Raw genomic sequence first — 13,151 nt, 5'->3', positions numbered from 1 at the left:
GAGTCTGCATTCAAAGTTACGTTCGTGCGTTCTCGTGCCAAACTTTTGTAATCATATTTATAATCAATTCTGGTGCCTTTTTCATAAACCACAAGCCTTGTGAGCGTTTTAAATTGTTATTTATATGGCATGACGCACTGAATGTTATTTTATGAAGTGGGCACCGGGATGCGCGTAATTTCTTAGCTGATATGATTAGTTTAAGTTGGCCAGGCGGCACAGTTTAACATGTAGGCACTATAGCCTGAATACAGGGCTGAGAAGTTAGCATACTTGAAATTGGTTAAGAATAATGAGCGGCTTGTAGATACTCGAAGTTATGATATTTAGAGATAGGTATGTTTTTTACGTTCGTTCGTGCTGCTTGCCAAAGTATTTGTTTTTTTAACCCCCGACCACAGAATAAATAATAGTACTAGGTACAGAAGACTCACTCTCTAACAAAACGTGTCTGTTACGATCAGCACAGATATGGCCGCTAGGTGGCGACAGTGCCACGCGCGGCTTATGGCTAGCCACCAAAATTGGTGTGGAACGGATCTACTTTTAGCTACCTGTAGCAAAGCGACGAAATCGCGGTGTGAGCCACGCCTGCCCCGACGTAAAAAAGACGGATGTTATAAGTTTGACGCCAATGTCTGTCTCTGGCATCGTAACTCTCCAACGGATGGACCGATTTCGATACGGTTTTTTTACGTGAAAGCGAGTTTCCTTGCGGTGGTTATTAATAGAAGTTTCAGCTCTTTACCGAAATGATGTAAGGCATTTATGTGCGTGGGGGTTTTTTGATTTCGAATTAATTAGTTATTCTCATGAACACTATGAACACATGATTCTAAAATTATTTCGTAATATTTATTTGTTTTCTTTACGAAAAAACCTTTCGATAACAATAGCAATGGTAGCAAATTCCATGTTTTAGTCTACCTACGTAACTAGGCTTTAAATAGGGTGCTTTTAATTGGTGTCTAAAGCAAGCCAAATATCATGACTTTGAGTATTTAAAAAGGTACAGTCAGTAGCAGAAGTTGCTAAGAGGGTCAGGTGTTCAAAATGATCTTGACGTGACTTTATTGTTAAGAGAATAAGAGCGTGTCAAGGTAATTTTGAACACCTCGCCCGCTTAGCAACTTCTGCTGCTGACTGTATATGTTCATAGCGCGATAAATAGTTTCGTCTTATTTAGGCAAACGAATGCTCTCTAGTATTTAACGCGTATTTATTGGTAGCCGCGTAATGTATTATTGTATTGTAGTTAAGTTCAATAATCTTCCTAATGGACAGCGGCGGTATTTAACAAGGTAAATGTATTATTGTACTTGTTTTATTGAATTAAGATTTTCGGAGAATTATGTTTGTGATGAAAGCCAAATAAATTGGCAGAAATAAAAAAGACTGTTGATGTGTGAACTACCTGGTGTTCTCTTAAAATAGTTATACTCTTGAACATGTTTGTAAATGGAGTCACAGAGACATTAAATATATTAAAAACGATTCACACACGTATTTTAAGTCGAAAACGCTCGCGATGTTTCACTCCGTACCGGATTCTTTGGCGGGAACTTGAAAAAAGTTGTCGGAAAATTTTCGCTCCAACTTTTAGAATTGCGATTTATTAGTTTAAAGTAGTTGAAACTAACTTAACTTGTATATATTTAATGTAAAATTTTGTAAATAATTATAGTTAGTGTATAAACAATGGCAGGTGGCGAGGGGGGCGGGGAAAACCCGCCCACCCTCAAGCGCTCCAAAACCGACGGCCAAGGCGGCACGGACGATGGCGGCGGGGGTGAGCAATCTAATAGTGCTTATTTACCGTACTTTAAACCGGACTACAAAAGACTATACCCTGAGAACTCGGGAAAACTAGAATTTAAAGTTTTTGTCGAACATGTGGACGCAAAGGACAGATTGGGAAATAAAAGTCCAATATTTCTCAACCACATATTCACAAATGGCATAAAAGGTGTAACGGCTATACAGCGCGTAAACGCTAACAAAATTGCAGTCGTTTTCAAGCAATATAATAATGCAAACAATTTTCTAAACAACACTGCATTTTTGACCCAAAATAACATGAAGGCGTACATACCGGCGACCCAAATCGAAAAAACTGGGATAATCAGATTTGTGCCAGTCAATATCTCTAACAAGGATTTATACACAAAGTTGAGCTCTATTTATGAGATCATAGCGGTTCGCCGCTTCACGAAAAAAGTCGGACAGGATCGTGTTCCCTTACAGACAGTGAGCATTACGTTCTTGTCTCATGTACTACCGGACAATGTACAGTACGATTTATTCTCGTACAGAATCTTTGAATATGTGCCTCCACTACTGCAATGTTTCAAATGCTTTAAATTTAATCATGCAGCTAAAGTATGTAACGGAAAACAGCGTTGCTCCATTTGCTCTGGCGACCACTTTTATAAGGAGTGTGACAAACCTAATGAGTTATGTTGTGCCAATTGTAGCGGCCCCCACTTGGCAATTTCAAAAGCTTGTCCTGTAAAACTTAAAAAAATAATGGAAAAGAAGACAAACATCACATATGCTTCTAAGGCTGAAACGAGAAAAGTTGAGTTTCCGGCTTTACCTGACAAAAACAAAACTGTAAGACCTGAAAAAACCCCAAAAACACAAACGCAAAAAACCGTTCCTTCTACACCAGCAGAAACCCCTAAATTTGACATTAAAAAAGAATTGTTACAGAATACAGATTTAATGAATGCACTGGTTAGCACTCTTATAGAATTAGCCAACAAGACCGATTCTAGCCCAATCACTAATAGTTGTATTAAAGATATGCTTATTAAAAACATTAAATAATGGATCCTACACACATTCGTATTGCTCAATTCAATGTTCAATCTATTTCAAATAAAAAACCGTTGCTAATTAACTTTTTAAAAGTAAATAATATTGATGTTTGTCTTCTTAATGAAACCTGGTTAAAGCCAACTACTGCTTTTAGAATACCTAATTATAATATTTACTGCAAGTATGGTAACAATGGACGTGGCGGAGTTGCTATACTTGTTAAAAATATATACAAACATACTTTTATACAGACTAACTTTTATGAAAGTATTCAAAATGTAGCGATCTCTATTGTGACTGACTTAGGGCCTTTATCAGTTTTATGTGTGTACTGTCCACCAAACCGTCCACACATAAGGCTAAATAGACTTAAAAATATAATTGAGAAATTACCAACACCTATAATAATAGCAGGAGATATCAATGCACATCATACAGCGTTTGGTTGCGCTACTAACCAATCGCGGGGTAACACCCTGTTCGATATTATAAGTGACTTAGACTTATGTATCTTAAATGACGGAAACCCAACTACAGTTACTTACCCCAGTCGAAATCCTTCAGCGATCGATGTTAGCTTCTGCAGTGCGAGTATAGCACCTATGTGCGAGTGGCAAGTCCATGATGACCCTATGGGCAGCGATCACTACCCTACTATAGTCAGTATATTAACATCTCTTGAAAAATATCAAATAAATGATCCAATAGATAAATTTATATACACTAAAGCTGACTGGAACAAATATAAAGAGCTATCAGAAGAGGTATTCTCTAATTTTCCTTTAAATGAGAATAATGATCCTATACAATTATATGACAAATTTAGTTCTGAACTCCAATTCTTAAAGATACAATGTATTCCAAAACTTACTAAAAATACAAACTTTATTAGCAGACCGCCGGTTCCTTGGTGGAATAAAAAATGTGAGGATAGTGTCATTAAAGCCTATGAGGCATTAAAATATTACAGGGCGAATCCATCTTTAGAAAACTATATTTCGTACAAGAAACTTAATGCTCTTAAAAAACGCACAATAGCAGAGGAAAGAACTAGTAGTTGGCGTAGTTTTTGTGCTTCTTTAAATCGATGTACACCTATTGGGTTAATATGGAACAATATTAAACGTTTTAAGGGATTAAAATCTAAGCAGATAATTAAAAATGATGAATTTATAGAACCATTTATAACTAAGTTAACCCAAGGTTGTAGTAACGATCCTAGCTCTATAGAAAGTTTATTTGAAAGTAACAATGAGAATAATGAGTCTAAGTATCTTATTGAACCTTTTACTTGGGAGGAATTTGTTGTAAGTCTGCAATCTAGGAAGAATACTACCCCAGGCTTAGATGATATACCATACCTGCTTTTAAAGAAGCTGCATGTTAATGGTCAACAAGTTTTGCTAAAAATAATGAATTTACTTTGGTTACAAGGGAAAATACCTCAATCTTGGAAAACACAATGTGTAATACCTATTTTAAAACCAGACAAACCTCCTAGTGAGGCCAATTCTTATAGACCTATTTCTCTATCATCATGTATTGGTAAAGTTTTTGAGAATATGATAAAGACTAGACTTGATTGGTATGTTGAGGCAAACAATATACTGCCTCCATTTCAAAACGGCTTTCGACGAGGTAGAAGCTGTTCTGACAGCTTCATATCTCTTATATCGGATTTAAAATTAGCTAACTATAACAAGTCACATGCTGTTTGTATATTTTTAGATGTACAAGGAGCATTTGACAATGTTGATCCTACAATACTTGTTAAAGTTCTATCTAATATTAAAATCCCTGGGAAATTATGCAAGTGGATATTCAATTTCTTAGACGATAGAGAGCTATATGTAAAATTTAATAACATACTCCATGGACCACGACAAGTTTTCAAAGGCACAATGCAAGGAGCAACGCTGTCTCCTCTTCTGTATAATTTGTATACTAGTGATATTGACTCATTTGTAAATAGTTCTAATGTTAATATACTGCAATTTGCAGATGATCTTGTAATATATTCTATTAATTCAAATTTAGATGTAGCTAAAGCACATATTAATAACGCACTAAATGAACTTTATGTTTATTATAATAATTACTTACACTTAAAGATAAACCCTGACAAAAGCAAGTTACTAATATTGAGCAAGGACACAACAAATGTAAATATTGTATATAATAATGAGATTATTAGAGAAGTCCCTTCTCATAAGTTTCTAGGTGTAGTCATAGATAATCATTTAAAATTTGACCTACATGCTAAGCACATAATCTCTAATTCTGTTAGAGGTTTAAATGTTTTGAGATGTCTTGCCGGTATATCTTGGGGCGCAGACCCTCAAGTACTATCCTTACTGTATAAAACCCTTGTCAGAAGTCACTTTGACTATAGTTTTCTTGTACATATGAATACTGAACACACACATAAATTAGAAATAATTCAAAATAAGGCAATGCGAATAATATCAGGGGCAATGTGTTCAACCCCTATAAAAGCAATGGAAGTAGAGACTAAAACAATGCCTTTACCTGTTCGATGGGTGTTGTTAGCTTATAGATATTTAATTAAGATATATGCTAAAGATAATCAAAGTGTAATAAGAAGTATAAAGGGTCATCCCAGGATCCCTAAGTTAACAGCATTACTCTTACAGGTGGAAGCTAAGTTTTGTAATATATATAAAAATGAAATTTGGCCATGTTATGAAGATAGCTTTAATAGTAAACTTTTAAACATTACAGTATGCACAAAATCTATCAATAATAATACTGACTTTCTACATTTCTTGTCACAAATTCCCAATTACTATAAGTTATACACAGATGGTAGTAAAGCAGAGTCTCATGTCCGAAGTGCCGTGTATGATCCTCAAACTAAATTTGTACAGAGCTTTAGGTTGCACGATTTATGTTCCATATTTACGGCTGAAGCGTATGCTGTATTTGAAGCCCTGAAAGTTATAATAAGAGTGTCAGAATATAAGCATTTCTTTATTTTCACTGATTCACTTAGCTTAATCTATGGATTACAGAATAATCAATTGCATTATAAAGATAATTTTATCTTGTATAATATTAAAAAGATGTTATTACAATTGAAAAACATTAATGTAAATATAAACTTTATGTGGATTCCATCCCATACTGGTATAACAGGCAATGAAGCTGCAGATAAAGCTGCTTATTTAGGTATTAACGAATTAGATGTAAGATGTAGTACTAGAATTCCACTAACTGATTGTCAAGCTTCTGTTAAGACTGATGTTGTGAAGATGTGGATAGATATATGGACTAAAGATAGAGAGACAAAAGGAAGATGGTACGCTAGTATTCAAACCGACTTACCTGGAAAGCCTTGGTATGAGAAGATAAAGATAGGAAGTCGTAGCTTTATTACCACAATCAATAGATTGAGGTTTGGTCACAACTGTGCACCAGCGCACTTAGCCAGATTTTCGATTATAGCCGATGGTACATGTCCTCACTGCCAGAATGGTAGCATTGCAGATGTTGAACACCTTATATTTAAATGCCAAGTGTTTGCGTTTGAAAGACTCATCCTTGCAAGTGAATTAAGTGAAGTGTTTGATAATAATGTCCCCCGCCGCCTCAACGACATTCTTAAAAACGTTGACAGTTACGTTCCGTTATACAAGTATATCAAAAATACAGCGTTGAAGATTTAAAGTGAAGTGTTTTAACAAAATTACTAGTGCATTCTCTGCCATTTAACTCTTTAAATGAAGTGTTTTAAAAATAGCAAAACAAAGACTTGGCTTAAAGGACTCGCATCCAGGCCATAACTGTTTAAAAAAAAAAAAAAAAACACTCCGTACCGAGGAGTGTCATCAGGAGCTTGCGTTAACGAGTCACAGAGAGTTGTTTGACTCTTTTAAATTATAAAGCCAACTAGTTCTTTTACAAACGTGTTCAAGAGTATTTCAGGAGAACGCCACTTCACTGGAAAAGTTTCAAATACAGGTTACAAAAACATTAGCTTACAATATAGTGTGAGGAATGCAATATAGTATGGAAACTAACTTTTATGTAGGTAAATTACATGTATTTGCTACTCTTATTTCAGTAACACAAGTATAATATTGTTAGTAAATCCGCCATGAACAATCGAATTATATTAGTTTAATATTTTAACAAATTATATTGGAATTGCTTTAAAATAATTAACATAATAAAAATATTAATTTTATTTTGTCAATACTCCTTAAATAGTATTTTATATTGTATTAATATTATTACTTTTAGACGTTTATACACGAGTATTATCCTAATATTCAATGTAGCTGTTAAGAGTACAATTATATTGTGTCGCGGCGGTGGCGTTGGCAATGGAAACTTATTTTTTTTTTTGCTCAAATCTCAACATTATCAAAATACAAAAATAGATAATGTTCCTCAACGTGCACATTGATTGAACAACTGGAAACTGTATTAACTAAGTGTCTTAGCTTAGGTACATACTACCAAAATGGAGTCAATAGGGGATATTACGCGAAAGACTGCGTAGGGAGCGCCACTCCCACAATAAGTCACAATCTAAGGGTCTACCGCAAACGAGAGTCGAAATTTTGTTATCTAACCTCTCACTCTTGCATATTCGACCGATAAAGAGGCAGATAGCCGAGTTTCAATTTCGCGTGTCCCGGGTAGGCCCTTTGTAAACAAACCGCCATGATTTGATGTATCACTGTCATATTTATCTGTGAAAACTTGTCAAAAAACAGTTTAAAGGTATAGTGTGTATAAGTTACTCTATGGTATACTTACGTCGCTAGTGCTGCATTCTGGCGGCAAAACATTGCAGTAATACTCCCTATTATCTTTGGTACTACTGAGCACTGGCTCTGTAACCCAGTAAGGTTCTTTGTGTCTGACCTCCAGATGGGTAATGGAAGAGTAATAAGAATTTCCAGATTTTTTAAAGTTGCATTTGAACGATTGATCATTTCCGAAAATTACATATGAGGAGTGTCTTTTCAAAAGGGTTTATTTTTTTCTTAGCGGTACTTCTAGAGAGAACCTTGCTCAAGAAAACTTAAGGTCCAATTTAGAAATAGATTCCCAGAAAAAATGAACCCTTTTGAAAAGACACTCCTCATATATTCTTAATGTAGCTGAAACGCGGCCGCCGCAATCGCCGGGCATTTAGATGTATGTAGAATATTAATTTTAATGTTACGAGTATACCATACAACTTGCTACACCAACTACTGAAAGACATTCGAGTGATTCTTATAATGTTTAATTCCTAAGTTTTAAGTACTAGGTACTTAACGCGTCTATTTTGTTATTATTGTGACTCACAACGTGTCTTTTTGCAAAGTGTGGCTATGTCATGCATGTCTAATTTATATGAAAATATGACGTTTATATAATGACAGTTCCTCACTTGGGGCATAGAGAAAAAAATACATAGATTGCTCACTCCATACATCAGTTTTAGTACCAAAAAGACTATTAGCATCTAGCATCGAGTAGCGGAACTATCAGTACCGCTACTTGACAATAGATGTAGCAGTACTGATAGTTCCGCTACTCGATGCTAGATGTAGACACTGAAATTAATAGTCTAATTGATGTATGGAGTGAGCACTCTTGTCTTACTATATTTGTCTATGCTTGGGGGCGTCCAAATATTACGTAACGCAATTTTCAAAGATTTTTGACCTCCCTCCCCCGTGTAACGCGCCGTAGCGTTTTCGTGTACCCAAGTGTACGTGTGCTAAGTTAGCTTAGACGTACTCTAAAATACAAATATGTTTAAAAAATGATAATCGACTTAATTAAGTTCATAAAAGTTTTTTAATAGTTGGTGTTTCAATGTTGTACAGTCAGCGTCAAATATTTTGTAGCAGTCAAAGTGGCCAAATAGTTCGGTACACCATACTAAATATATGGTGTACCGAACTATTTGGCTACTTTGGTTGCTACAAAGTATTTGACGCTGACTGTACATTTAACCATCACGCGTAAACACCAAAAATGTTTAAAAGGGATAATTATGGTTTGTGATAGTTTGAGAAGTATGGTGTTACATTATATTGAGTATTGTATTGTATGTATTCAAATTGATGTGAAGGCGTGAACTGCACTGGCACAGCACCTAGTCTAACGACGAATTGTTTACAAATGGAATGTAACGATTTTCTGTCTCTGTGATAATATTCATCACTTATTCATCTCAATTTGCACTTCTGTGATTACTTTGTATTTGATCAGCTTTATTCAATTTTCTTGTACTGCCGTGTTTCGTAGTTTTTTTGGCTGGCTAAAGGTTTTGAAATTGTGATGTTTTGAATCACAAGTTCCACTTATTGTCTTCCCTTGGCTAGCAGGGATTCATTCCGAATGGCTCAAATAATACCTATACAGACTTAAAAATGCATTTCTAGTGCCATAATATTGTGTACTTATTTGTTATATCTAATGGCTGATGCGACTACACAATTAACATTCTACAATTAAGCCTTTATAAGTAGGCATCGGAGTTTTTGTCGCATGGTAAGACTAATAGCAAGCTATGGAGTCGACATTTGCCATAAATGTAAACTCTTATTCATACTCATACTCATTTATTTAATTTATCTTAAAATGCCTTTAGAGCGGTCAGTCGTGTATATTATCTTAGTCAAATTATATAAAAAAATATTTTTCTATTAGATTATGAATTCATAACTTTAACTTTTTAACATACAACTATACAAACTACATCGCTGCGAAAGACCTAATGTTATGTAGGTACTGACCGCTGATAAAATTGATTCGACCAAATCGCACATCTGATTAATCTTTCCAATTTCTCGTTTAAATAAGTATGAAAGTATACACGGACACATGTTGAAACGTAAAATATCTTTCAAGTAAACAACTAATCAATGACAGTAGTGATAGAATTAATTCATAACTCTTTTAATTGTGGAAGGTTATTTTCTTAGGTGACAGTTCCATTCACTTTCGGCTCTATTGCAACAAATGAGGTTTAATAAATTAAACTCATATACGTAGTAACTATTCAGTAATCTGTTCTCATATTAAATAAAATTAATCATGAGTATGAGTATGAATAAGAGTTTACATTTATGGCAAATGTCGACTCCATAGCTTGCTATTAGTCTTACCATGCGACAAAAACTCCGATACCTATTTATAAGGCAGAGGGAATATATTTCCCACATGATTTTGAACTTTGTTTCAAAGGGACAAGGTAAAATTTTGCATATTTGTCCTCATAAGAGCACCATTTTATATTAACGACTAAGCTTTAAAATAAAATTGTGACGTTCTAGCGCTAAAGGTAGCGCTTAAACGTAAAAACAATTTCTAATGCAATTTATTGACAACTAACAAGTGGTACTTACTTGTTGCCAGAGAATGACTTAATAAGGAGAGAACTAGTATCTAGAGAAAGTACCTACTTACTAAATTATAGTTACACATTGAAGTAAAGGTCGCTGATTACCACAAATCTGTCTGGGCAAACCTTTACCTCACCTTAATTTTATTGTTTCTCTTGCTATATTGTAAAATAGTTCTTAATTGCAAGGCAGTGACGTCTGCTTCGGAATTCCAGTTTTAGAACATTGAAGTGTCCTTTGTGAATAGACTCCTTTAGAGCTGAATAGTGTCAGTATGTAAACAAAGAAAACAGTCGCAACAAGTTACCTATTAGGCAGTAGAGTTGGCGCGTTAGTCTGGCCAGCGAAACTTTTCGGTATAAAATTCATCCATCAGATTACCTTGGTTTCAAGTTTGTGAAAATATTTGGCCACTTGTATAAAGATAGAGAAACTCAAATAACCTCCTTATTCATAAAACTTCTAGTAAACATTTATTAATAAATAAATAAATAAATATTATAGGACATTATTACACAAATTAACTAAGCCCCACGGTAAGCTCAATATTTTCCCCTTTCTAACAAATGCTAAATCAAAATGCAAGAAAAGGACAAACGGTTATCACGGTAAGTTTGGCCGGTCAGACTACTAGCTTGAGGTTACAAACAGCTGAGTGTCGAGGCAATTTCAAAAATTGTAGGTTTACGTGTTCATCGGATTTGGAGAAAGTTTAGGCTATTCCTGTATATACGCCTACACAAATTCTCGGTTCGAGTTTCACAGTTGAAACTAGATGGCACTGTACGGCGCCATAAGTTTTGTGATAACTTTTTAATTCCTAGTAAAATTCATAAACACACGCGTAACTTACGTCTGACTTACTTATCTAAAATTTCTCGGAATCTGAAGAACTCTGTCTACGGCGATTTCTCAAATCTGACATTGAGTAAGTAGTATGTATCAATGCATCGAAGTTGTGACGGTCCCGTTGTTGTGTAGCGATAGGTTGTAGCTCTAGTGGTGTGTCGTCGCTGTATTTAAGTGTTATCTAGCTTACGATAGACAATGTCTAGACTGAATTACGCTCCAATTAATTAGATGTGTTAGTGCACTTAGATTTTCCACGAAAAGTGATAAAAATGCAATATTCGGCCCATTTGATAGTTTTTTATACTAAAATTCAGAGGTTATTTATCCTTGACTGTTAACATTTGGAAACATTTTTAAATAAGCACTTGTGGTTAATTTTCATTTATTATTCAATTTATTAAAATTTATAAAATAGTCAATACAGCAAAAATTCTTACATATAAAAGTTATATATACTACTATTACAATAAAATAAAAACCGAAATGATGATGTGGTTAAGTTAATATTAGAACTTTATGGTTAATTTGACAGGGGTACATTTACAAGGAATTGTGGGTTTTCATAGATGGGGGTTCGGTTTGCGAGCTAGGTTCATGAGACATTTTACACATTTTAATATGAGCATTAATTAGTCAGTCATACTTGTAAGTTTAATGAAAGTAGTGAATAGACTAGTACACAACACATAACATTCAAATGAATATGATTTTTCTCTTTATACTTTTAATTAAAAAATGATAATTTTTCTAATGTTATTTTTTTCAACATCAGGCCATAAGTACTGTGTGAATTGAATATTAAAGTCAGAGACCAACCCGAAAATTGCGAAAACAGTAAATTTTTTGCACTTGATAATTCTGTAGGTCGGTCAAATGTTGAAAAAATATAAATAAATAAATCCTCAATATAAATAAAACTACATGCTTTATGTAAATGCACCTATAAATTGAAAAATAATTGAATAATTATCACTGTAACATAAACATATTATTTTAAAGTAGCCATTAAATTTACTTCACTTGTTATAATATCTGCATTAAAACGCAACTGTTCACAAGTATTAATTCATACTTATATTATGACTCAATAATGTTAAGAATGCAAGTCTGTTCTTACTGTAATGATTAGTACTGATTTTGGATTTTGTGACTATTTTCTATCCCTTAGTGTATTGTATACTTACTGTTTTCCATAAAATTTTTATGTGCTAGAAATCAAGTCTCATTAAAATTTTAACTATGAAAATATAAATTGTTTTATTTCTTCATAGCAAATGGTGTTTAGTTTCTTTTTTTGGTACCTATTCAAAATGTGTTTTGGTTTAGAGCATTTGGATGGGCAGTGTCACTATCAAGTGGCTAGGAGTACTAGGAGACTGTTACCTTTATCTTTTCATGCCTTCTACTGGCATAATTTCAAAAAGAAAATCCCTGTGGTAAATTGCTAGATGGGGTAATAAGAATAATGGGGTTGCTATAAAATGAATCTACTGTAATTAAATAAGAGTGCTAATAAAAATAAACCTTAGTATAAAAATATTTGTTTATTTATATAAAACAATAAGTTTATTAGATTTACTTAGGTTAGAAAGAGTATTGAAAATGCCATAACTAAGCAACAAACTGCTATGTAAGGTGATTTGCGTTCCCCAATTCTAGCACACTTCCAAAATGTTCCAAGTAACCTGCAAATAAAATCATATTGAGAAAATGAAACGAATATTTCATCCATGGCAAATTTTGTCAAGTAGGCACTCACCCAGTTTTATTGCGGTCCATAATACTAGGGAAGAACGATCTCAAGTATGCACATGTGCATATTAGAAGTAATATAACAGATAATAAACTTTGAAAATTAAATATCGCACTCTGAAACAGTAATTAAATTTAATTAGTTCAATATGCTGAGTAGCATTCGGCATTTCAAGATGTAAAATATATTGACCATCGCTTTCTTACCATTGTGATGGTTTCTTCTTCACACAAGTAATTAACTTAAAAATTAGACTACAATTACTGAATAACTGAGAAACCTACTCTTCTTTATTTAGAAAAACATATTCCTCTTTGTCCTTTCCATACAATAATAAATTTCATATCATTTTG

The 13,151-nt window shown here is 33.9% G+C and overlaps 1 protein-coding gene and 1 long non-coding RNA gene across 2 annotated transcripts; both read right to left on the bottom strand.

The window, feature by feature from the left end:
* Nucleotides 1-5,511: 5,511 nt before the first annotated feature.
* Nucleotides 5,512-6,633, bottom strand: LOC134656560 (uncharacterized). Its single transcript, XR_010097524.1, has 2 exons — nucleotides 6,166-6,633; nucleotides 5,512-5,771 (listed from the first exon to the last, which is right to left on the bottom strand). It is a non-coding gene; the product is annotated as an uncharacterized LOC134656560 (long non-coding RNA).
* A 5,937-nt stretch (nucleotides 6,634-12,570) lies between these two features.
* On the bottom strand, nucleotides 12,571-13,114 carry LOC134656380 (protein kish-A). Its single transcript, XM_063511895.1, has 3 exons — nucleotides 13,005-13,114; nucleotides 12,805-12,914; nucleotides 12,571-12,730 (listed from the first exon to the last, which is right to left on the bottom strand). The coding sequence occupies exons 1-3, from the start codon at nucleotides 13,005-13,007 to the stop codon at nucleotides 12,625-12,627; spliced, it is 219 nt and encodes a 72-aa protein (XP_063367965.1). The 5' UTR covers nucleotides 13,008-13,114; the 3' UTR covers nucleotides 12,571-12,624.
* Nucleotides 13,115-13,151: the final 37 nt, after the last annotated feature.

The sequence above is a fragment of the Cydia amplana genome, chromosome 18 (assembly GCF_948474715.1).
Source record: "Cydia amplana chromosome 18, ilCydAmpl1.1, whole genome shotgun sequence".
In the NCBI taxonomy this organism is placed as follows: domain Eukaryota; kingdom Metazoa; phylum Arthropoda; class Insecta; order Lepidoptera; family Tortricidae; genus Cydia; species Cydia amplana.
This window is presented reverse-complemented; position numbering and strand designations above follow the sequence as displayed.

Bases quoted from the DNA above. Each gene is read 5' to 3' on its own strand.
- LOC134656380 (XM_063511895.1), bottom strand. The intron at 12,731-12,804 runs GTGAGTGCCTAC...TTTTATTTGCAG, and splicing joins ATGGACCGCAATAAAACTGG to GTTACTTGGAACATTTTGGA.